The sequence below is a fragment of the Capricornis sumatraensis genome, chromosome 4, assembly GCF_032405125.1.
Source record: "Capricornis sumatraensis isolate serow.1 chromosome 4, serow.2, whole genome shotgun sequence".
Taxonomy (NCBI): domain Eukaryota; kingdom Metazoa; phylum Chordata; class Mammalia; order Artiodactyla; family Bovidae; genus Capricornis; species Capricornis sumatraensis.
The window spans coordinates 163541053-163565440 of record NC_091072.1 but is presented as its reverse complement, the minus strand read 5'-3'; the positions used below and the strand labels follow the sequence as shown (position 1 = coordinate 163565440).

Genomic DNA, 24388 nt, shown 5'->3' with positions numbered 1-24388 from the left:
CTTTCTCTTGTTGTGGCAAGCAGGCTTCTCATTGCGGTGGCTTCTCTTGTCGTGGAACACAGGCTTGTGGCTGAGTTGTTCAGTGGACAAAACTCTTGCTCTCTGTTTTCTGTCTCAGGTGAGGCAGCTGCACCTCTCGGGCCAGGAACCTTCCAGTCCCCTGAACTCCTGCACCCCTCATCTCACGTTATTCAGACAGCACGTCTGCTTGACTTTTCAGTCTATCAAGAATCTGGTGGCTTCTGACCACGCCCGCGGCTCCCCCTCCGTCCTGCCAACACCTGCTCTCACCTACGGTCCCAGGGCCTGTGCGCCATCCAGCTGGACGCTCACTCTTCTGCCCAGCAAGTGCATCTCAGAGTCCAAGCCACGGCTGTCTCCACGTCCTCAGGTGCCTCGTGCCTGGGCACCTCACCTGCACCTTGCCCCACAGGGTCCCTGTGCCCACCTCCCTCCAGCCTTGCCACCTCCATGCCTCTGCACCTGGGGCACCTCTGCTCCCCTACCCTCCTCACCACTGCCCCCCCTCAGTGAGGCCCACCCTAACTCCCCTGAGTAGCCCCCCACGCCCTCCCTGGACTTATGTGCCATCACAGGGGAAGTCAGTTGCGTCCCCACAGAACACACCCCTTTATCCCGTGTGCCTGTCCCGCATTAGGCTTTGGACTCCACACGGGAAGGGCCGTGGCCTGTCCTACCTATCCTGCAAGTGTGCGCTGGATAGCAGGGTAAATGTTGAACCATGAGCAGGGCCTCGGCAGCACAGAGGGAGAGAGGGCACTTTAGGGACAGAGTTCGTGCGAGGGATGGGGCTTGTTCTAGAGACTGGTGTTGCTGCCGGAGATGGGGAGGTTCTTCCCAGGACACTTGGGAGGCGTTTGTCCCACCATCTCTAATTCCAGAGTGCTTATTTGTGTTTCCACAACTTTGGAAATGCACAGACATGGTGAAACCTTCGAGCAAGGAGAGAAGCGAAGAGTTCCACTGGTTGACAGTCTCCCTGCTAATTGCGCTTATTGCTTTAAAAGGCAGTCACTAAAGAGGTTTGGGAGGTTTTCAATGTTTAAAATCCCTTCTTGACCTCACAGTTTGTGAAAATTAATTCTAATACTTTTTGATTGGTTGAAAAACTGAGACACTGAGCATCCCGTGATGGGAACTGAAGCCTTTGCTTGGGCGTGATGTGGGCTTGTGGTCTGAGGGGCCAGCTCTGTGGAACGCTTTGGCTCCTGAGAATACAAGAGACTGACGTTGTGACTGTGGGGCACCGGAGTCTCTGTGTACCGACCGACCTAGGGGCTCATCTTCTGACATCACATCTTTTTGTCTTTTCATGCTGTTCATGGGTTCTCAAGGCAAAAGGACGGGACCATGTTTTGTCAGAACTCTCCACCATGACCTGGTCCGTCTTGGGTGGCCCTGCACAGCATGGCTCATAGCTTCATTGAGTTACACAAGGCTGTGGTCCACGTGATCATTTGGGTTAGTTTTCTGTGACTGTGGTTTTTGTTCTGGAGCGCATTGACCGTGTGTGAAGTTCACAAGCAATGGCAAATAGGGAAGGCTAAAGGACAGTGAGGAGTATTGATACTTTGCAGCTTCTGAGCAGGTTGATGACCCTGACTCTGGGAAAGATTGAGGGCAGGACGAGAAGGGGGCCACAGAGGATGAGATGGTTGGATGGTATCACCGACTCAATGGACGTGAATTTGAGCAAACTCCTTGAGATAGTGAAGGACAGGGAATCCTGGCGTGCTGCAGTCCATGGGGTTGCAAAAAGTCAGACATGACTGAGTGACTGAACAGTAACACCCAGAGTCTGGGCAAAACGCATGCCCGTCCTTTCCCTCTCCGTGGTGAGCAGAAATAAAGGGAACAGCGGGACCCACGTGGCTCACAGGGACCCTTGGGTCAGAATCTCGAACAGTTTAAGGGCCAGGCCAGCCACGTGGAGCGCAAATAGCACTGCGTGTGACCTTGTGAAGGGCCTTTCTCTTGTGATGGCAGGGATGGAAAAGGGCTTCCAGAAAGGACGGAGAGTAAGGCTTTGGATAAAACCGTGCTGGTTTCCAAACGAGTCAAGCACTCGGCTGTCCAGCCTTCCAGGATCCTCAGCTTGGTGCAGTTCTGCACTCGGGCATACTCTTTCTCCCGAGAGGCCCACTCTGGTGCCCACAGCCTGCCTGCCACAGGGGAACCAGAAGAGGCCCCCTGCTCCTGGCAGATGCAGGAGCGCAGGACGGAGTGGAGCTCTGGGCCAGCAGTTACACAACAACCGGGAACCTTCCAGGACCCTCGCTCTGTGCCCTCATTGAAATGCAGGAGGCAGTCCGGCTTCCCTGGCTTAAGTGCAGTTCTGCCGGGCTTTTGTTCCATCTGTGAATAGTTCTCACTGGACGCCAAGGCACAGTGACTCAGTAACAGGAGCCCATCACCCAGAGACCAGTGCTCCCACCACCAGAATCACCACGGAGGTAAGTGCGTGGACAGCTGAGAACCCCTTGGGTGGGGTACATCTGTGATCTCTTGTCTGGTCACCACCCGGGACCTGGGGTAGCCGGCACATCAAGGGATTTGTGGATGCAGCTGCCAGTGGACAGTGAGATGTTGCGGGGGGAGCCCCAGTTCAGCAAGGTGCCTAAGTCCCTCCATGAATCTGGAGTGGTCAGGGTGGTTTTACTGGGAGAGTGATTCTATTCGCTTCGAAATTAAGTGCTGGTTTTCTTCTTTAGATTCACAGTACTTCCATATGTATGATATTTCTTTTATTGAAAACAAGTATTTAAAAAACTTTAAAAATACTTTTTAGAACACTTATTTTTGGCTGTGCTGGGTCTTGGTGGCTGCACGGGCTTTTTCCAGCTGTGGCGCCTGGGGACTGCTCTGTAGCTGCGGTGTGGGCTTCTCGTTGCAGTGACTGCCCTTGTTGGGGCGCACAGGCTCCATGGGTGTGGCTCATGGGCATAACTGCCCCTTGGCGTGTGAGATTGTCCCGGAGCAGGGGCCAGATCTGGCATGTGGACCCTGTACCAGTGAGCCATCAGGGAAGCCCAGACAAGTGTTTACTAAAAGTCACTTCTTTGGGAGGTTTTCAGAGTGATCAAAGTGTAATTCGTAATCTTATCGCACATAAGGACGGGGCTGCGTGGTGAGTGCTGTGCTGCGGCTGCTCACGCCAGCTTTGGCTCCAGCCGGCCCATGGCCCGTGAGGAGCAGTGCCGGGAGGGCCTGACCTACGACCGGATGCCCCCGCTGGAGCGCGGGAGGCCAGACGCCGTGGGCTACGCCCCGGACACCAAGCCTGGCGACCTTCAGCTGTCGTCGAGGCTGCCCCCGTGCTTCAGCCGCAAGACGTGGGTCTTCTCTGTGCTGATGGGGGTGAGTGCTCCCCACCAAGGGGCCCCTGCCTGCGTGTGGCTCCCGGGGCCCGGGCCACTGCTGCGTCTGAGAGCCTCACGGGTGTGACGTGCTCACTTGCTCGTGTGCTTTCGATTCTTTCCCTGGTGGCCGCTGTGTTCCGGCCAGGTTGGGACAGTCTGGGGCCCACGCTGCCCGTCAGTCAGGTCCCCTGTTGGGCCAGGGTGGCCTGCACGACCGTCACCTCCTGGGGGCTCTGCAGAGATGGGGAGGAGGGGCTCCGCTCTCAGGACTGGCCTCTGGCAGGGTGAACAGCGGAATGGGGTCCTGAGGCAGGAGGCCAGGGCCATGGGACAGTGAAGACCGAGGGGCAGGGCCAGCAGGGAGCTGGGGGCAGGCCCGGTGGACCTTGCCTGGGGTCCTGGGACATCCCTTTTCTGACAGCTTGCGTAGGCACTTGGACAATAGAGAGAGCCATTTTGGCCTGAGCAAGCACAGCCACCTGGGCTGGCCGCTGGCCCAGCTCTCTGTGGGCAGGACCTTGGGGCTCTGTGTGCCCAGGCCAAGACCCAGGATCCAGGCTGGGCACTTGCCCCTCCCTGGGCCCAGGCCCTACAGGCTGGCCCCGCAGCACCCCGGTGGTCCTACCTGCCCTCCCCCACACCGCGACCCTACCCCACTGAGACTGGAACCCCCCGCTATGTGTGTCTCAGAGGAGTCTCCTCCCCCTGCCCCCGTGTGGACGCCAGCAGCTAGTCAGCCTCCTCTCATTCGCGGGGGCTGGGGCTCTGTGCCTTTGGCCGCAGCGCGTGGTCCTGCTGTCTGCTCCTCCCTTGGGGATGTACCAAGGTCCCCCCTGTCCCCGCACCCTCAGGCCCCGTGCTCCTACTCCATGGTGCACGAGGCCCCCTATCCAGACCCCGGGTCTGAGAGGCCTCCACCTGAGACCTCCAGCCCACGGCCTTCCCTGTGGGGTGGATTTCCACCTCCGCCTCCTGGAGCAGGACAGGGCTGTGCACTGGGCGCTGTCCCCAGGCCCACTGCACCCATTGAGGTGAGGGCGTCTGGGAAGCGGCACTGCCGCTTCTTGCTTTTGGATTTGACAGCCTCCCGTCCCCCTAGTGAGTGTTGAGGCCCACAGCCTGAGCCTGGGGGGGTGGGCAGCTGCTGTCCTTCAGGAGGGCGTCAGGTCCAGCAGGATCCAGGCGTGGGTGCTGTTAAGACGTGGACAGAGGGCAGGCTGTCCAGCCACCTGAGCTTCAGGCCCGCTGGCGCCTCCTGTGCTCGTGCTGTCCCGCAGAGCTGCCTGCTTGTGACCTCGGGGTTTTCTCTCTACCTGGGAAACGTGTTTCCTTTGGAGATGGACTACCTACGCTGCGCTGCAGGCTCGGTGAGTAGCGGCCCTGTGTCGGCACCGAGCTCTTGACTCTGAGATCGACCCGTAGCTGTTGCTCACTTCTCATTCAAAAAATCCTCTCTATTCTCTGGCTTCTGCCACTTCTGAAACGGATGAATGAAGCCAGCCTGCCTTCCTCCACCAACTCCAGGGTGAGAAGCGGCCCTTCGAGTCCTCACAGGTGGCTGCGTGCTGCTCTGGGCCGTCCCACGAGCCGGCAGGGAACCCCCTCCATGGTTTGGGGGGCTGCACCTGCCCGCCCTAGAGCTTGTGCCTGCTCTGGACTCAGAGTGCTGAGGCCCAGGGGAGAAACAACTGCACGGAGAGACAACCAGTGACCTCTGGCCAGCTCGAGCACGGGGCATGTTCCCTGGGGTCTTGCGGGGGGGGCCCTCGCCCACCTGCTCCAGCCCTGTCAGCACTCCCAAGTGTCTGAAAACTCGAGACCGACATTTCCTTCCCCTGTACCCGCGAAGGGTGCCCAGCCTCTGCTCTCTTAACGAAAACCTGTTGAAAGAATTCCACTCACCTGCTGCCCTTCTCTTTAGAACCTCCTAGGTGGCCCTTGCTCTTCACCACTGGAGCAGCCCTGTTTGGGGGTCACAGTGACCTCTGACCCAGATGGCTCCAGGGCCACACTGACCTAGACAGATGTCCCAGCAGAATCATCAGGGGTGATGGGGTGGGGGTGGGTCACGTGGTCCCACTGGCTCCTCCCCTGGCCCAGCCCCCATCCACCTCCTGCCAGGCTCTGCCCCCGCTGCTCCCTCCAAGGCTGGGGGACCCGGGGCTGCAGCGACACTGGCGTGACCCCCAGCCCCTCCCTGCTGCCCAGGCTCCCTTTTTCATTGTCCTCGGCCCTTGGGAGGCCGCAGTGGGAGCCCCCGACAAGGACCCCAAGGGGCCCAGGGTCTCCTGGGTAGTTCTTAGCAAGCCGTGCCTGGTCTCGGGTGGTAGGAGACTACATCTGCTCCAGGCGCATCTGGCTAGGAGTCTTCACCTTCAGGTGTCTTTCCGTCATCAGAACAGTTAAAGCTGTTCCCAGAAGAATTATTTCGAAAGACCCAGAACCCTCCAGCTTTGAGCGAGACCCCTGGGCAGAGAGGACATGCCTCGGGCCCTGCAGGTTTTTAGAACACAGAGCGGCCAGCGGGATGCTCACCCACTCTCTCTTTTCAGTGCATCCCCTCAGCCATCGTGAGCTTTGCCGTCTCGAGGAGAAACGTTAGCGCGGTGAGTCCAGCCTTCCGTCTGCATAGCTTGAGGGCGGCACCGGAGGCCCCAGACTGCAGGGTGTGCTGGGGGGACGGGCCCAGGCTGCCCTTGGGGCACCCCCTTCTTCCTGCCCCCATGAGGACAGACGGGCCGAGCTCACAGGCACCCCCGCTGATGCTGAGTGCCTGTCCTCAGGAAGGGTGGTCAGTGCCCAGGAGTGAGGTCGAGCCGCACACAGAGGTGAAGGAAAGCCTCCCGTCTTGTCTTCCAGATCCCCAACTTCCAGATGCTGTTCGTGGCCACGTTTGCCGTCACCACCACCTGCCTGATCTGGTTCGGCTGTAAGCTTGTCCTGAACCCGTCAGCAGTAGATGTGAGTCCGCAGAGAGCCATGCAGTCTCCCACGGCCGCAGGCTCCGAGGGCTCGGCTCCTGCCGAGTCTGCTCAGCCCCGTGGGCCTGGGGCGAGTGTCGGCGAGCTGTCTGCTGGGCAGCTACATAGGGGATGTGTACCGTGGCTCTCGAGTCTGAGAATCCCACCTATGCTGCTGAAGAAAAGCACTGTCTTCAGCGCTTTCATTGGTGTCAGTGGATGGATTCACTGATTTTTTGTGTCTCTTTCACGACAGTTCTTAAACGTTCAGTTCAGTCACTAAGTTGTATCCAACTCTTTGCAACCCCATGGACTGCAGCACGCCAGGCCTCCCTGTCCATCACCAACCCCTAGAGCCTGCTCAAACTCATGTCCATTGAGTCGGTGATGCCATCCAACCATCTCATCCTCTGTTGTCCCCTTCTCCTCCCACCTTCAATCTTTCCCAGCATCAGGGTCTTTCCCAATGAGTCTTAAACAGGGTCTTAAACATTAGCAGTACATAATAGTGTATGTTGTTAAATGTGTGATGCTGCTGACTAAAGTCTCATTATTACTTTATTTTCTGCTAAGAAAAATGGAAGAGCCTTGTTATTTAAATCACAAGAAAGCAGAGAAGGATCTCGAGGAAACAGGACCTGATTAGAGATGCCACTGCTCTGTGTGTAACAGTGAATGCGTGTCTTTAAGATCAGGAAAAGGGTGCGGAGGCCAGAGACACCCTGGCCAGGCGTCTGGGCGAGAAGGTGACAGATGCTCGGGTCTGATAGGAGCCTGTCTGCTGCCTGTTCTGCAGGAGACGATTCTCTGCTTTCTCGACGTTTGGTCATTAAGTGCACGTAGCAAGGTTGTTGGGTGTGAAAATCCACGTAAAACAATTATTTATGCCAGAAACAGATATTGCTGAAAATGTTACTGAAATACAGGTATTACTTTATGAAATACAGTATCAGGTTCCTGGGCATAAATGCAGCAGAAGGTCTGGAGACTGTAAGAAGCTGCAAAGCCTCACTGTAACTGCGATGCTTCTTCACTAAGGAAACCCTGTGTGGAGGTGCCGCCAGCCTGTGGGCCCACAGGCAGGCCCCAGCAGGTCCAGGTGGTGCCGAGGGCCGGGGCGCAGCCCCCTTGAAGTTCAGGTGGGGATCTCCCCACCACTGCACAGCTGCCCTGCCACGAGAGGATTTCCAGGCAAAGGCCTGGAATTTTTAGGTCCTTTCGGAAGAGGTGCAGACCTCAGAGACACTCACACGGTGACCAGGCAGCGTGCTCCTAGCAGCCCTGTTGATGGTGGCAGAAATCCCAGACCAGAACATAATCCAGCATCCGTCACCCAGGACGGTGCCTCCCACACAGAGTGGATGGAGAGACTGAAGATGAGCGAAGCTTCGCACACACATTCTCCTCCTACCTGGTGGCCTCCCCCGGGCTGGGCCCCAGTGCCCACTGTTAACCAGACCCATGGGCCCCTGCACCTCCAAGGTCCAGCCAGGCCATGTAGAGGATGTGACGCTCAGACACCTGAACACATGGAAGGACCCCAGGACCATGAGGTCAGGACCCCCAGTATCCAAACAGGGTCACATACAGTGAAACAGGAAGCCCAAAAGCTCCCCCGTGAGGCCACCAGGGTGAAGGGGCTGCTCCCCTCCCCCTTCTCCCTGCCGAGCAGGAGCTGGACTTGCCCCTCCCCAGGGGGAAGCCACGCGGAGCTCCAGCAGAGCCTCTGCTGCCTCCGTCCCCACACTCCCTGCCCAGGCTGCTCGCTGTCCTCCTGGGCGCTGCCTTCTTAGGGAAGGGCCCAGCTCTATGGCCTCCAACTCTCCCCTCACCAAACGAGGCCAGCGTGGCATGTCTCCGTGGGCTCCTTGGATGCCCAGAGGGGCCATGAACCCAGCTGACACAGCAGGGTCCATCCTCCCTGCGGCCGGAGGCCGCCCGGTCATGCAGCCTTCCCTGCACGTGGCATCTCCAGCCACTGCGTTGTCCCATCTGATGACTGTGGTGTGGCTTCCAGTTGCTACAGGTCACCCTCTGATCACTGCCACTTCTGAAGCCCTCTTCCCAGGCGGGCACCCTCCTGGGCTTCCTTTCTGTCTGCTGGCTGCTCCCGTCCTCAGCTTGTCCTGAGTTGGGTCTCTCCGTGGTCAGCGGCTCGGGCTGCCCCACGTGTGTCAGCCGCACCCCCACCCCCATGGGCTGCTTGGCGGCCGAGGCGAAGCCAGGCTTGTCAGTGTGGCTTCATGACTTCAGCTGTCTTCCTTCTTCAGAGTCGACTGCTCTTAGTTCCAATATATTAGAGGATAAGTTTGCTGAGCTCCTCAAAAAGTACAGCTGAGATTCTATTGCGATCAGTTGAAGTTTATAGAGTAACCTTGTGAGAACTAACAGCTTTGTTGTGTGACGTCACCCACCAGGGGCACAGACTGTCTCCCGCTCACAGCATCAGCCCTGTATCAGGGTCAGAATGTTCCTGTATTGGTTAGACAGTCCTACATAATTCACGGGCGTGTTGCTAGTGCACAGAGAAGCTTCTGATTTTCCTTTTTTCCCTTTATTTTCAAGTATTAGAGACTCAGAAGAACTTGCATGCACAGTGCAGAGCATTCCTGGGTGTCCTTTATCTAGTTGCCCCAGTGACAGCATCTTACGTTGTCACATCAACTGACGGCATGTGTTAATTTAGCCTTTGTTGAAATTGGAGCCGTTTTTAGAAATGGATTCTCTTAAGTGGACTCTGTCCAGAGGCGGTGCTGGACCCCCGTCCTCCGAGCTTTCCTGCTGGTTGTGCTGGTTGCTCTGTGTAGGTCTCTGTGTCACCCACACAGAACAGTTTAAGCACCCTGCTCAGGCGACCCCTCCAGTTCCTTTGTTTTCAGGGCTTTGGCCAGGACTTCTGGCTCCTTGGGCCTGTGTCTTTTTCCCAGTTTTAAATGGGCTGGATCTAAGCTCTCTGTGCGGTTTCCTCTTCTTCCTCTCCGGCTGTGCCGCCTGCAGACTCGCCAGTTGCCTTGAGGGCTCGCCCATCGTGGGGCGTGGGCTTGGTTGCTCTGCGGCACGTGGGAGTTCAGTTCCCCAGCTGGGGAGCGAACCCGCATCCCCTTCCGTGGAAGGCAGCCTCTTAGCCACTGGCGTGCTAGGGCAGCCCCTCCACTAAGTGTTTTATACATAACTCACCAAGTGAAAATCTTGTCTTCAGCTCCCGGTTTGCTGTGAGTTTTCTGTTTTAAAATTACAAACCTGTGCTGCTGGTTCTTGGACTCTGAGGTGCTCTGTCCTCACTTAGTTTATTAAATGCACCAATTTTTCTGGTGTTGAAACTTTCCTTCCTGAGATTAGCTTTACCTCATCATAGTGTATTATTTTCAGTGTTTTGATGGGCTGACCAGCCAGTCTGGTGGTTAGGGTTGTTCATCAAGTTTCCTGAGTGAAATGGACCTATATTTCCTTTGTCTGGTTTTAGAACCAAGGTTTTCCTGTCTCATAAAATGAACGCAGAAGCTCTTACCTCTTTTTTGCTTTTTTGCAACATCTTGACATGGTGAGAAGTCACTGCTTTTGGAAAGTCTGATCGAACTCACCTGTAAAGTCATCTCCATGAAGACTGTTGATGAGGGGACATCTTTCATTATTAGTATTAAAGTTTTCTGTCTGCCGTGGGGCAGCTCAGTCAGTGCACCGCAACTACTGAGCCTGCGTGTTCTAGAGCCTGAGAGCCGCACCAAGAGAAGCCACCGCAATGAGAAGTCTGAGCACCGCAGCTAGAGAGCCCCCTCTTGACTCCCCTAGAGAAAGCCCACGCACAGCAGGGAGGACCCAGCAGAGCAAGAAACAGAAAAGAACCAAACTCCAGCCCGGGCACTAAAAGTGCCAAGTCCTAATCACCGACCGCCAGGGAATTCCTGATGGGTTGGTTTTATCAGTTCAGTCCGGTCGCTCAGTCGTATATGACTCTTTGCGACCCCGTGGACTTCAGCACATCACTTGTCCATCACCAACTCCCAGTTCAGTTCAGTTCAGTTCAGTTGCTCAATCGTGTCCGACTCTTTGCGACCCCATGAACTGCAGCACGCCAGGCCTCCCTGTCCATCACCAACTCCCGGAGTTTACCCAAACCCATGTCCACTGAGTCGGTGATGCCATCCAACCATCTCATCCTCTGTCATCCCCTTCTCCTCCTGCCCTCAATCCCTCCCAGCATCAGGGTCTTTTCAAATGAGTCAGCTGTTTGCATCAGGGGGCCGAAATATTGGAGTTTCAGCTTTAGCATCAGTCCTTCCAGTGAATATTCAGGACTGATTTCCTTTAGGATGGACTGGTTGGATCTCCTTGCAGTCCAAGGGACTCTCAAGAGTCTTCTCCAACAACACAGTTCAAAAGCATCAATTCTTCGGTGCTCAGCTTTCTTTATAGTCCAATTCTCACATCCATCATGATTATTGGAAAAACCATAGCCTTGAATAGACGGACCTTTGTTGGCAAAGTAATGTGTCTGCTTTTTAATATGCTGTCTGGGTTGGTCATAACTTTGCTTCCAAAGAGTAAGTGTCTTTTAATTTCTTGGCTGCAGTCACCATCTGCAGTGATTTTGGAGCCCAGAAAATAAAGTCAGCCACTCTTTCTACTGTTTCCCCATCTATTTCCCATGAAGTGATGGGACCAGATGCTATGATCTTCATTTTCTGAATATTGAGTTTTAAGCAAACTTTTTCACTCTCCTCTTTCACTTTCATGAAGCGGCTCTTCAGTTCCTCTTCGCTTTCTGCCATAAGGGTGGTGTCATCTGCGTATCTGAGGTTATTGCTATTTTTCCCAGCAGTCTTGATTCCAGCTTGTGTTTCATCCAGCTCGGCATTTCGCATGATGTACTCTGCATATAAGTTAAATAAGCAGGGTGACAATATACAGCCTTGATGTACTCCTTTCCCGATTTGGAACCAGTCTGTTTTACCATGTCCAGTTCTAACTGTTGCTTCTTGACCTGCATACACGTATCTCAGGAGGCAGGTCAGGTGGTCTGGTATTCCCATTTCTTGAAGAATGTTCCACAGTTTGTTGTGATCCACACAGTCAAAGGCTTTGGCATAGTCAATAAAGCAGAAGTAGATGTTTTTCTGGAACTCTCTTGCTTTTTCTATGATCCAGCGGATGTTGGCAATTTGATCTCTGGTTCCCCTGCCTTTTCTCAATCCAGCTTTAACATCTGGAAGTTCATGGTTCACGTACTGTGGAAGCCTGACTTGGAGGATTTGGTCATTACTTTGCTAGCGTGTGAGACGAGTGCAGTTGTGAGGTAGTTTGCACATTCTTTGCATTGCCTTTCTTTGGGATTGGAATGAAAACTGACCTTTTCCAGTCCTGTGGCCACTGCTGAGTTTTCCAAATTGGCTGGCATCTTGAGTGTATCACTTTACTACAAGAGTTATTCCAGGTATCTCTTGACTTCCTACTTTTGCATTCCAGTCCCCTATAATGAAAAGGACATCTTTTGGGGGTGTTAGTTCTAGAAGGTCTTGTAGGTCTTCATAGAACCGTTCAACTTCAGCTTCAGCATCACTGGTCGGGGCATAGACTTGCATCACTGTGATGTTGCATGGTTTACCTTGGAAATGAACAGAGATCATTCTGTCATCTTTGAGACTGCACTCACGTAGTGCATTTTGGACTCTTGTTGACTATGAAGCCTACTCCATTTCTTCTAAGGGATTCTTGCCCACAGTAGTAGATGTTATGGTTTTATATCACTCAGTTAAATTGACTTGTTGGGTATTGTGTGAATTTAAGCACAGGCGTGGATTCTTGTAACCGTCAACAGTCAGGATGTGGGTCAGCCTGTGACCCCCAACAGCCTGGTGTTTTCCACCTGAGGCAGCTACACACACAACTGCTGTGAACATGGGCAGGCTTTGGTGTAAATGTAAGTTTTCATTTCTTTAGGGTAAATACCCCGGAGGGACCAACTGCCGGGGAAGCTTGAGGTCAGGGTTGGCAGACTACAGCATAAGGTCAGCTCCAGCCTGTGAGCCAACAGTGGTTTAAGAACAAAAATCCACAACCAAGAAGGAAGAGACTTGCCTGGTATCTGACTTTGGACAGGAAATGTGGCCCAGACTTCAGAGAGGCCACTAAGCCCTTTCATGGGACTGTCTGTGTTCCCTGGATGAAAGCGGAGAAGCCAAGGTTATAAATCTGTATGTTTTCCTTGGGCAGATCAACTTCAATCTGATTCTGCTGCTGCTGCTGGAGCTCTTCATGGCGGCCACGGTGATCATCTCTGCACGGTCCGGCGAGGCGCACTGCAAGCAGAAGGTGGGTCCAGCCTGCGGCAAGGCTGCACCACAACCCAGCTGCAGCGCGAGGGGTCGATGGCCCCGGGGAGGCACACAGGGATGCAGACCATCCCCTCCCTCGTCTGATGCCGACCGAGCACCTTCCCCACCCCGAGCAGTGCCACAGACAGAGCCAAGTCCACCCGAAATACCGCCTTGTAAGCTAGGACTCCAGCAACCACACATTTCCGTGCGCAAAGAGAAAGTCCATGCTTGAGCTTCTGCTCTCAAGCCGGAAGATCCAGGAGCCTCACCCAGAAGCTCCCATTTCAGACCGTCCCCGGAGCGATGGCCTGGGCATGGCCGCCCCTGTAACGGGGCTTGTTTCTTTACAGGGTTCCATCTCTGAGAGCAGCAGCGTTCTGTATGAAGTGACATTTCCTGCTCGGGTCCTGAAATCCTACTCTGTAAGAAAGGCCTTTCCCCCTCTTCTTTGCTTCGTGGAGTGGTGGGGGCAGGGAGTGCGTGATAAATACGGGACGGGCATGTCCGCGGCCACAGGCGCCGTGCTGGTCGGCAGTGCACCCATTACTCTCAAAGTGTGTCCACAGATCACATGTTAGTTGTGTTTTAAGCCCTTTCCAAAATCTTTTAGTCCACTGGTTGTATTACTGAAAGGCCTGTTAAAAACCTCCCAGCCTGAGTACAGATTACGGATCTGTCTCTGTAATTCTGTAGCTTTTCACCATAGAGTTCTGGAGCCTGGTTTTAGTAGACACAACTTTAGAATCCCTTCCTTCTGCCTGTCCCTCCACCCGCCTCCCCGCGTCTCTTTTTAAACCATTACAAGCCACTCTCCATAGTCACGGCTCCTGCCAGGACAGTGGCGCGTTATTTGCGCGAGCTGCCTCCTGTCCCTGTCTCCCGCCGAGTCTTCCCCTCTCCTTCCAGCCCTTTCTTTCCTCACGTCTGGGTGGCCTCTGTGCAGCGTGTAGGGGCCGTGCAGACGGAGCCAGGCCACCCGGAGCACGACTCCTGCCGCCTTCGTATTTACGTATTTCTCTGTGTTTTTCCTATTTTCTGTGCCTTTTCCCACTTTCCTTTGAATTGGTGGAAGTTCCCTCCTTCCTTTTCCCCAGATTTGGGTTGGAATGCGCATTTTCAATATCCCTTTGGAGATAATCCTCCATGTCACTGCATGGAGGGGGCGCCCTGCTCCTCGGCCCTGAGCTCGCAGGAGCCTCCCCACCTGCCTCCCGGGGCCCTGGGTAGCCGCCCCCGCCCCAGGCGATGCTGACCCTCGCTGTCTGCCCGCCCCCAGGTCATCGAGGTGGTTGCGGGGGTCTCGGCCATCCTCGGGGGGGTCATTGCTCTGAACGTGGACAACGCCGTCTCGGGCCCGCACTTCTCGGCCACGTTCTCCTGGATCTTAGTGGCCGTGAGTACGCCGGGTGGTGCCCGTGGGGGTGGCCAGCTTCTGAGCTCAGCTTTGGGCAGTCAGGCAGGGTCGCGGTGGGAGGGCCGGGGGCACCCAGGCTGTTTGGGACCAAGGAATAAATGAGTCAGGCTGTTAGCTTAGCTGATTTGTTTGTTTGAATTATTTTCCCAGGAAAATACTTGCTTTATCATGCTATATAATTCTGCAGTGCACAGCATCCACATTGTTCACATTTTGGAATGGCACACGTGCGTCGTTTTACACCGACGGCAGCTACAGCACAGGCTCAGTCGGGCAAGTGCTTGCTGCTCGGTCGCTGCTGTAGACGGGGACTTTCACCCTTGTATAAGCAGGTCTCAGTTGGCTCACATAGTTTAATGCTGTTCGCCACTGAAACTGGAAAGCACCCTGTGGAGCACCTGGCCCCCGGCCCAGCCACCCTGCGTCTGTGCTGCGCCGGGGTGCCTGGATCCCAGTCCGCTTGCGGCAATTACCGGGTCCCCTGTGCCCCGAGTCTGCCTGCGTCGTGTGACGCCCCAGCCGCACAATCCCCTGCACCCTGTTCTCCCACGCCGGCCGTGTGGCCACTGCCTTCACTGCTGTGGCCACGTGGATGGCTGGCTGGGGTTTGGGCACACCTGGGCTCAGCAGGCTGTGTGGGCGGGGACGGCGAGGGCGCCGGCACCTGGCGGGGTGGCTGGGTGTCCAGAAGGCGGGCCCGGGGGTTGGCGGCCTCGAGGAAGTTCTGCCCCTGAACTTCCCCCTGCCTGGGTCCTGGCTCCTTCAAATGAGTGGAACAGGCCTTGATTACTAACAAAGCGGCAGGGACGCTGGCCCAGTAGAGGCGCCCCTGTGGTCGAGGCATGATGTGCAGTGGCAGTGTCTCTAGGGCCCAAGTCTGACGGCCTGCCCTGCTGATGGCCCAGAAATGCCAGGGGTGAGGGCCAGCTGAGGGGACCCAGCAGACGAGAAGGCACAGGCGAGGGCCAGCTGAGGGTCCCCGCAGAGAGAAGCACGAAGCTCCGTCCTCACCTGGACCCTGAGCCGTGAGCAGACCCAGCTGGACCAGGACATGGTGGGCGCGACTGCAGCTGGACGCAGACCCTGCCTGGCACGCAGCGGCTGTTGAGTCCCTGCCACAGCCCCGGCGCGACGCTGAGTTGGGAGGGAACAGGAGACAGGCGCTTGGTGTTTGGCGGGGCGCACACCCCCCCCGGCCGGCCCCCAGCCTCTGTGGCGCTGAGCGGCGGGGGCGCAGGGAGCCTCTGCCCTCCAGCCCCAGCGGCCGGCTCTCCCGGCCACCAGGATGGCCTGAATGAGCAAGGGAGGGCACGTGTGGGGCCAGACACGGGCTGTCAGCTCTGAGGCCTTCTCTTTCCTCCTCTCTCAGTGTTTCCCCAGCGCCATTGCCAGCCACGTGACGGCGGAGTGTCCCAGCAGGGCTCTGGTAGGTGACGCCCGGCTGGGCCCAGGGGCCTCCTGAGCAGCCCGCTGGCCTGAGCGGGGTGGGGCGAGCACCGAGGGGCATCTGCAGGGCCTGCAGGAGGGCTGGGCGACTGTCTGTGGAAATAAGCAGCCGCGGCAGGTCTGGCGTGAGGGTCGGGAGAGATTCCCGGGACTCAGCAGAGGCAGCGTCCTGCCCCGGCGTGGATATTGAATGCCAACGGTTGCCAAATCCAGTTTGAATGCCCCGAGGCGTGAGTGTCCGAGCTCGGCTGACTCCTGGGGCCACGTGGCTTGTTTTGGGAGGTCAGGGGAGCAGGTTGGAGGGCATGGGGAGGAGGCCATAGACCATTAAGTGCTGTTTTATGAAGAGAGTGAATTGTGTGTCAGTTGAGAAAACAGCACCCAGTGCGTTTTGACTCAAGGGGCACACTGAGCACGGAGACTCAGCAGACACCCCCTGCCAGCCCAGGCCGTGCAGGGCCCTGATCCATGCTGGCGGGCGCCGGCCTCCCTGGCGCCCGCCCCGCTTCCCACCAGGTGGAGGTGCTGATCGCCGTGTGCAGCCTGGCGGCCCCACTGCTCTTCACGGCCTCTGGGTACCTGTCCTTCAGCATCATGAGAATCATGGATGTTTTCAAAGACTACCCGCCAGCCTTCAAGGTCTGTGTGCTTTTGTTTTAATTAAACCCTTAGAGACACGGTGCCGCTGAGCTGCTGCCCAGGTTGGGAATGCCTGCCTTCACAGGCATGTCTCATTTTCTCAGCCCTTTCTACATTCGTGTTTTAGAGTCGCATTCATGCAGTCTCATGAGAGACCCCATTGGTTCCTGGGTAAGCTGACGGGAGTGAGAACCTCCTCTTTAAGGAGATTCTTGGGGGTCCAGTGTCCCCCTCACAGGCTCGGGCATCAGCCAAGGTTAGTCTCAGATGCCCTGGATGATCCCAGTAAGATAGTGTTCTGAGAAATTTCAAACATATCAGAAGAGTTGAAAGGTTACTGCAGTCACCACTGAGGTTCTCTGGTGGTTTGTGTCCGTGTGTGTGTGTGTGTGTGTGCTGACGGGTGGGCAGAGCACGCACAGGCATTGTTTTCTGGAAGCATCTGAAAGGGAGTGGCAGACGCCTGAGGTGGCCCTTGGCCTTCGATCCTCTGCACATCAGCAGTGAGGCCAGTCCATGCGCAGCTGAGGCGGCCGGCGTACCAGCTCACAGCACAGCATCCCCTCGGACTGTCCTGAGAAGCCGCTCTGAGGGCAGCGGTCCTCGGAACAGTGAGGCTCACCCTTGCACTCTGGTGTCTTCAGGTCTGGGCAGACCCCGCTCCCCGCCAGGCGCTGGCCTTTTGGAGTGCAGGCCTGTTGCCTGGGAGACGGCCCCTGTGGGTCTGTGTGCTGCCGTGTCGGCAGGAGTGAGTCCAGGAGCGCTGGCGCTGCCGGCGGGCTTCCTGGGAGCTGCAGCCCCTTGAGGGAAGGAAGTCCCAGTGCCAGCGCCTGTGGGTCAGCGCTGCAGCAGCTCGCTGCCTGGGCCACAGATGGGGCCAGGGTGTGCCCCTGTGTCTGCCCAAGAATCCGCCCCCCACGCCTGGGGCACATGCGCTGGCCGCTGTCCACAGCATGCTGCATCCCTGTTCTCTGGGCTCCCAGACGCCAGCCCATCAGCCTCTCCCAGCAGGTGCTCGGGATGGCCCGGCTCACCTGGTCCAGGTGATATCATTCCTGTGGGGGTATCATCACTCCTAAGCCCGGTCAGTGGACAGAGCTGAGAAACGTGTGTACTTACAGGTCCTGAATGTATATTGGTATCTCCAGTTCAAAATTTTACATGTTAGGGTTCCCCCAGCCTCTGCTATTTTGTATTTGCCTTATTTTTCTCTTAGTCCAGAGACCTTGTTTCCTGGTAGTACTGACTGTGGTTCAGTTCAGTTCAGTTCAGTCGCTCAGTCGTGTCTGACTCTTTGCGACCCCATGAATCGCAGCACGCCAGGCCTCCCTGTCCATCACCAACTCCCGGAGTTCACTCAGACTCACATCCATCGAGTCCGTGATGCCATCCAGCCATCTCATCCTCGGTCGTCCCCTTCTCCTCCTGCCCCCAATCCCTCCCAGCATCAAAGTCTTTTCCAATGAGTCAACTCTTCGCATCAGGTGGCCAAAGTACTGGAGTTTCAGCTTCAGCATCATTCCTTCCAAAGAAATCCCAGGGTTGATCTCCTTCAGAATGGACTGGTTGGATCTCCCTGCAGTCCAAGGGACTCTCAAGAGTCTTCTCCAACACCACAGTTCAAAAGCATCCATTCTTCGGCGCTCAGCCTCCTTCACAGTCCAACTCTCACATCCATACATGACCACAGGAAAAACCATAGCCTTGACTAGACGGACCTTAGTCAGCAAAGTAATGTTTCTGCTTTTGAATATACTATCTAGGTTGGTCATCACTTTTCTTCCAAGGAGTAAGCGTCTTTTAATTTCATGGCAGCAATCACCATCTGCAGTGATTTTGGAGCCCCAAAAAATAAAGCCTGACACTGTTGCCACTGTTTCCCCGTCTGTTTCCCATGAAGTTATGGGACCGGATGCCATGATCTTCGTTTTCTGAATGTTGAGCTTTAAGCCAATTTTTTCACTCTCCTCTTTCACTTTCCTCAAGAGGCTTTTTAGTTCCTCTTCACTTTCTGCCATAAGGGTGGTGTCATCTGCATATCTGAGGTTATTGATATTTCTTCCGGCAATCTTGATTCCAGCCTGTGTTTCTTCCAGTCCAGCGTTTCTCATGATGTACTCTGCATAGAAGTTAAATAAGCAGGGTGACAATATACAGCCTTGACGTACTCGTTTTCCTATTTGGAACCAGTCTGTTGTTCCATGTCCAGTTCTAACTGTTGCTTCCTGACCTGCATACAGATTTCTCAAGAGGCAGGTCAGGTGGTCTGGTATTCCCATCTCTTTCAGAATTTTCCACAGTTTGTTGTGATCGACACAGTCAAAGGCTTTGGCATAGTCAATAAAGCAGAAATAGATGTTTTTCTGGAACTCTCTTGCTTTTTCCATGATTTCAGCAGATGTTGGCAATTTGGTCTCTGGTTCCTCTGCCTTTTCTAAAACCAGCTTGAACATCAGGGAGTTCACAGTTCACGTATTGCTGGAGTCTGGCTTGGAGAATTTTGAGCAATACTTTACTAGCGTGTAAGATGAGTGCAATTGTGCGGTAGTTTGAGCATTCTTTGGCACTGCCTTTCTTTGGGATTGGAATGAAAACTGACCTTTTCCAGGCCTGTGGCCACTGCTGAGTTTTCCAAATTTGCTGGCATATTGAGTGCAGCACTTTCACAGCATCATCTCTCAGGATTTGGAACAGCTCAACTGGAATTCCATCACCTCCACTAGCTTTGTTCATAGTGATGCTTTCTAAGGCCCACTTGACTTCACATTCCAGAATATCTGACTCTAGATGAGTGATCACATCATCATGATTATCCGGGTCATGAAGATCTTTTTTGTACAGTTCTTCTGTGTATTCTTGCCACCTCTTCTTAATATCTTCTGCTTCTGTCAGGTCCATACCATTTCTGTCCTTTATCGAGCCCATCTTTGCATGAAATGTTCCCTTGGTATCTCTAATTTTCTTGAAGAGATCTCTAGTCTTTCCCATTCTGTTCTTTTCCTCTATTTCTTTGCACTGATCGCTGAAGAAGGCTTTCTTATCTCTTCTTGCTATTCTTTGGAACTCTGCATTCAGATGCCTATATCTTTCCTTTTCTCCTTTGCTTTTCGCCTCTCTTCTTTTCACAGCTATTTGTAAGGCTTCCCCAGAGAGCCATTTTGCTTTTTTGCATTTCTTTTCCATGGGGATGGTCTTGATCCCTGTCTCCTGTACAATGTCATGAACCTCATTCCATAGTTTATCAGGCTAGACCATTTAGGTATGACCTAAATCAAATCCCTTATGATTATACAGTGGAAGTGAGAAATAGATTTAAGGGCCTAGATCTGATAGATAGAGTGCCTGATGAACTATGGAATGAGGTTCGTGACATTGTACAGGAGACAGGGATCAAGACCATCCCCATGGAAAAGAAATGCAAAAAAGCAAAATGGCTGTCTGGGGAGGCCTTACAAATAGCTGTGAAAAGAAGAGAAGCAAAAAGCAAAGGAAAGAAGGAAAGATATACCCATCTGAATGCAGAGTTCCAAAGAATAGCAAGAAGAGATAAGAAAGCCGCCTTCAGCAATCAATGCAAAGAAATAGAGGAAAAGAACAGAATGGGAAAGACTAGAGATCTCTTCAAGAAAATTAGAGATACCAAGGGAACATTTCATGCAAAGATGGGCTCGATAAAGGACAGAAATGGTCTGGACCTGACAGAAGCAGAAGATATTAAGAAGAGGTGGCTGTGGTTACTGCCCCCTTTATCTGACCGCACACACACATGCGCAGAGTGACGGCCGTTCCCACCAGCCGTGCCTGCTGGGCAAGCTGACAGCTCCTCCACTCACTCGTTCCGGGAAGGAATCCTCTCTGGGTGGCCCTGCTGCACAGCTAAGTTTAATGGTTTCTGTTTGTATTCAGTTTGGGGCTTTGGTGCTTTTTTCCCTCTTGTTAGGACTTTTGAATATATAAAACTTTTACATGGTTCAAAAGTCAAAATCAACCCGAAGGCAAACTGAGAGGGGCTGTGGTCCCATCCACGGCCTCCCACTGCTCCCACAGGCAACTGTGTGTGTCTTTCGTTTCCTTCCTTCCTAGGGAACAGGCCACTCTAATCATACCTCTGTGCCTTGCCTTTCTTTTTTTAAACTTAATTCATCCTGGTGCTTCCTCATCTCCCAGAGGACAGATGCATTTATGGTTTAGTTGGATGTTGGCAAATCCCCTGGGAGGCTTCTGTTTTTCCTCCACTAGCGGTATGAGAGCACCTATGCCCCATAGCCCGGGAGGGGTGTCCCCCGGGGCCTGTGACACGGCTGAGAGCTGGCGCCTCGAGGGGGCCAAAGCACGTGTCTGAACGCGCGGGTCAGTGAGGCCCTTTCCTCTGTCCTGGGCTCTGCCTTTCCCCTACAAGCTCGCCTGTGTCTCTCTCCCGTTTCCAGCGGGCTTTGATAACGCCGTCAACACAGGAAGCCCAGTCCTCCGTCAGACACGGAAGATGCAAACCGCGGCCTCAGCTGGGCAGCTGCTCCGTTCTGCTTGCTGGTCTGTCTCGCGTGGAAGTTCTGTTGGTGTTTTACACAGTTAAATTTGTCCATGTTTTCCTTCATTGCTTCTGGATTTTGAGTCACAATTAGGAAGGCTCACACTCGTGTTTCTGCTGGAGTTTAGCCTGGAGCTTGGCGCGAGGAGTGGGCCCGGTCGGACTTTACTCGACTGGCTTGTCCGTGAATAAAAGGTTCAGCTCCTCTTATTAGAAAGCCCCTCTTTTTCTCAGTCATCTGAGACTGAGCTTCTGTCTGTCTGGGTCTCTTTCTGCCCTGACTGTCCTCTCGCAGCCAATCAATCTGTGCTGCTCTGCCCACCCCAGAGGTTGGCACCAGGGCGTCACCACCTGGCTGGCTTGATGACGGCTGCCCTGCATCTCGGGGCTTCCTTGCTTCCGTCATTGTTTGTTCTTTTATATGAATTTTATCTTTTAGATTTTTAAGAAACACTTATTCATTTTGAGCTGCGTCGGGTCTCGGTTGCAGCGTGTGGGGTCCTTCCTTGCAGCCCGTGCGTCTCTCTCGTTGGGGCCTGCGGGCTCTCAAGTGCAGACTCGGTGGTTGTGGCACTGGGGCTGAGTTGCCCTGCGGCAGGTGGGATCTTAGTTCCCCAGGCAGGGATCAATCCAATGGCCTCTGCCTTGGGAGGCAGATTCTTAACCACTGGGCTACCAGAAAGTTCCTATGTGCATTTTAGAGTCCCCCTGCCTGACTCGTGTTGCGTTTTTAAAAAAGCTGGACTCACCCTTAAGTGTGCAGGTTAACTTGAGAGATGGTGAGTTTTTTTTTTCTTTGTCTTAATGTTTGGTTGCTTTGCGTTTCTGAGGCTGGAAGGTCACCCTGCAGTGTGAGGAGGGAGCCAGTGGTCTGTGGGTGTCTCTACAGACCCTAGGCCTCCCGATGTGTGGGTGGCAGCCCCTTCCCCAAGGTGTGCCACGCCCTGCTCCTATGGTACCGGGCGGACACCTCCTCCCAGTAAGTCCAGGCCCCCCAGCTTCTGCTGGAGCTGGCCTGCTGGTCTTTCTTTGGAGCCCGTGTCCCTGTTTTTCCTCCAGCTCTGGGCTTCCACTGGCGTCTCACACAGAGCTCGCCTTTGCCTCCCTGGGCACTCTCCGGGAAGCCACAGATGGTTTCAGTGGCTCCTCTCTGGACCTGCTGGGGGGCCTGGAGGACGAGCCGGGCGGCACCGTCGGGGGCCTGGCTGCCTCTGTGTCATGTTTGTGCAGGTCTTCCATTAAGAAGGACGGCAGAGCTCAGACCAGAACTGAGCTCCTCAGCTCTGGCTCACTGAGACTGGGATCACTGCCCCAGCTGGTAGGGCCCCCAGGAATGGGAAGCTGGAACCACTCCAGCCCAGGGCTCGGGGTCTCTGCTCTGGGAGCCTCCCGGCCGAGGGGCTGTGCAGTGGGTGGGGGCGGCTGGGGGGCAGGGCTTGCGGCCTGCCGTCCCGTCCCACCCTCCACCCCCATCTCCCACTCACCTCTTGCCCCCAGCAATCCTACGACGCGCTGCTGCTGCTGCTGATGCTGGAGCTGCTGCTGCAGGCGGGCCTCAACACAGCCACCGTCGTCCAGTGTGTGCGCTTCAAGGTGGGCGCCTCCTGGAACACCACGGGTGCACCGCCCAGCCCGCAGGAGCGCCCGGCAGCCGGGGATGTGAGTGACCTCTGAGCCCCTCTGGAGGGGAGGGGAAGGGGGGGCCTGCCTTCCTGGGACCCTGGGCAAAGCGACGCCACCCAGGCTGACTTCTTTCAAGACCTGTTGGGTCACTTTCTCTTTAAAACAAAGAAAAATCTTGAAAAGGTGCAATACGTTTATACACTTTTTAAGCTAGCCAGGCAAACACAAGTCTATTGCTGAAAAGATATTATGGGCTGAATGCTCCCAGTCTTACTCTTATAAGTGAGCTGAGAGCTTGGCAGGCATCTTCTGGAACACAGAGCTCTCCCTTCTGCAGCCCGCCGGGAAGGGGAGCCCGCCCCCCCCACTGCAGGCGTTTGTCCAGGGCCCGAGGCGGCGGCTCTGGGGACTCACGGCAGCCCTTCCACGAGGCTCACGGCCGCTGCACTCCACCCAGGCCCTGCCCCTCGTCCCCGCAAGTGGACGCTCCTCCCTGGGTGCTGTCTGCTGCGGCTTTTGCTGGGCACACCCGCCCGCTGTCCCCCGGGTGGCATCATGCTCTGGGCACCTGAGGAGGCCTCTCTGGGTGAACTGGACACGCCTCCTGCCCAGCTGCTACCTGGGCCCACCCAGCTTACTTACTGGCTGTGCAGCACATCCCAGCAGGGACCAGGGCCCTTCCGGAAAAACTGGGTTTAAGTGTAGAAAGAGGTCAGAAACACAGGCCCGTGGGTTTCTCACGGGGACACCGCGAGTCGAGTGGGGGCTGCCCTGCGCTCCGCACAGCGCCTCCTGGACATGCCCAGCACCGCCAGCCCCCAGCTTCACCTCCTGGACGCTCCTCAGGTGGTGTCATTTGGTGGTCCTTTTCACGTGGCTGCGGTCAGTCTCCCACAGGCACGTCTGTGTCCCCGGGCCCCACGTGAGGTTCACCTGGTTCTATATCAGGATGTCAAGGGTACAGCGTCAAGCCAGTGGGTCCTCTTAGCTGGTTCCAGAGCTGCCGGTTCTGGGGCTCAGGAGGGCCGATCTGGGCAGCGGTCCGCCCTGTTTGGTGACCACTGGCTGCTTCAGACGCCCTCCCTCCCAGGGGTCACGGCCCTGGAGCTGCCTTCACAGCCTCCAGGGCCAAGTCCAGCCTCGCGGTGGCAGGGGCATCTGTCTCCTCCCCCAGGAAGAGCTGGCGGGACTTACCGCTGCACCCTGGAAAGTATCATTGCCCGTCTGCAGCACTTACTGAGCACCTACTGTGTGCCGAGGCTGCTCTGCCGGGTGCAGGATGTGGGCATGCAGGAAGAGGCCTCACGAGGCAGGTGTGGGTGCCAGCCCAGCCCCTGCAGAGGACAGGGTGGGGGACGTCTGGGAGAGTAGAGGGGCCAGAGAGGGGCTCGGCCTCCCCTGCTTCCCGCACGGGGCTGGGTGGCCCCGGACAAACACGCTGTCCCATCTCAGGTGCAGGTGGCCAGAAGCCCCCTGAAGGAGTTCGACAAGGAGAAAGCGTGGAGAGCCGTCGTGGTGCAGATGGCCCAGTGACCGCGCAGGGGGTGCCGAGGCAGGGCAGCCTGACGCCAGCTGCCTGTGAGCTGCAGCCCTGCCTGTCCCTCCCCTTCTTGCGGGCGCCGGGTTCAAGGTGGAGTTCTCTCATTTCTGTGGTTTAATTTTGAAATAGGCAAATGCTGACTGCTTTGTGCTTACTGAGGGGGGATCAGTTCACTGCTGCCGAGGTGGCCTGGCCGTAGGAGCCGCGGCACGGGGCCCCTGGTGAGGAAGGGCCGGGCCGGAGCCGAGCCCTGCCGGCGCTGACCCCTGGGCAGCCCCGGGCTCCAGGCTGCAGGTGTGCTCGCCGCGCCGGGCCTGGCCTCCCTGCCCTGCTTTGCTTTGCACCTGCTGTGTGCCCTGCCCTGCGTGGACCTTACCCATCTCCGCGCCTCCTATCCTCCAGGCGAGGAGGCAGCCTGCCAAGCCTCGAATCCCCCCCAAGGGGGCAGAGCTGCTTCCTGCCTGCCCGCAGAGCCCACGGGGCTGCACCCTCAGAGCTACAGGCGCGGGCAGCCCCGACTCGACCCGTGGTGTCCCCATGAGAA

General features: G+C 55.7%; 1 protein-coding gene across 1 annotated transcript; it reads left to right on the top strand.

Moving 5' to 3' along the window:
• Positions 1-3225: 3225 nt before the first annotated feature.
• MLC1 (modulator of VRAC current 1) lies at positions 3226-23837 on the top strand. The gene is made up of 12 exons (XM_068971600.1): positions 3226-3378; positions 4658-4747; positions 5933-5986; positions 6240-6341; positions 12551-12649; positions 12872-12874; positions 13005-13076; positions 13931-14047; positions 15438-15494; positions 16031-16153; positions 22179-22340; positions 23763-23837. Exons 1-12 carry the CDS (start codon positions 3244-3246, stop codon positions 23835-23837), a joined length of 1089 nt encoding a protein of 362 aa, XP_068827701.1. The 5' UTR covers positions 3226-3243.
• The last annotated feature ends 551 nt before the right edge of the window (positions 23838-24388 follow it).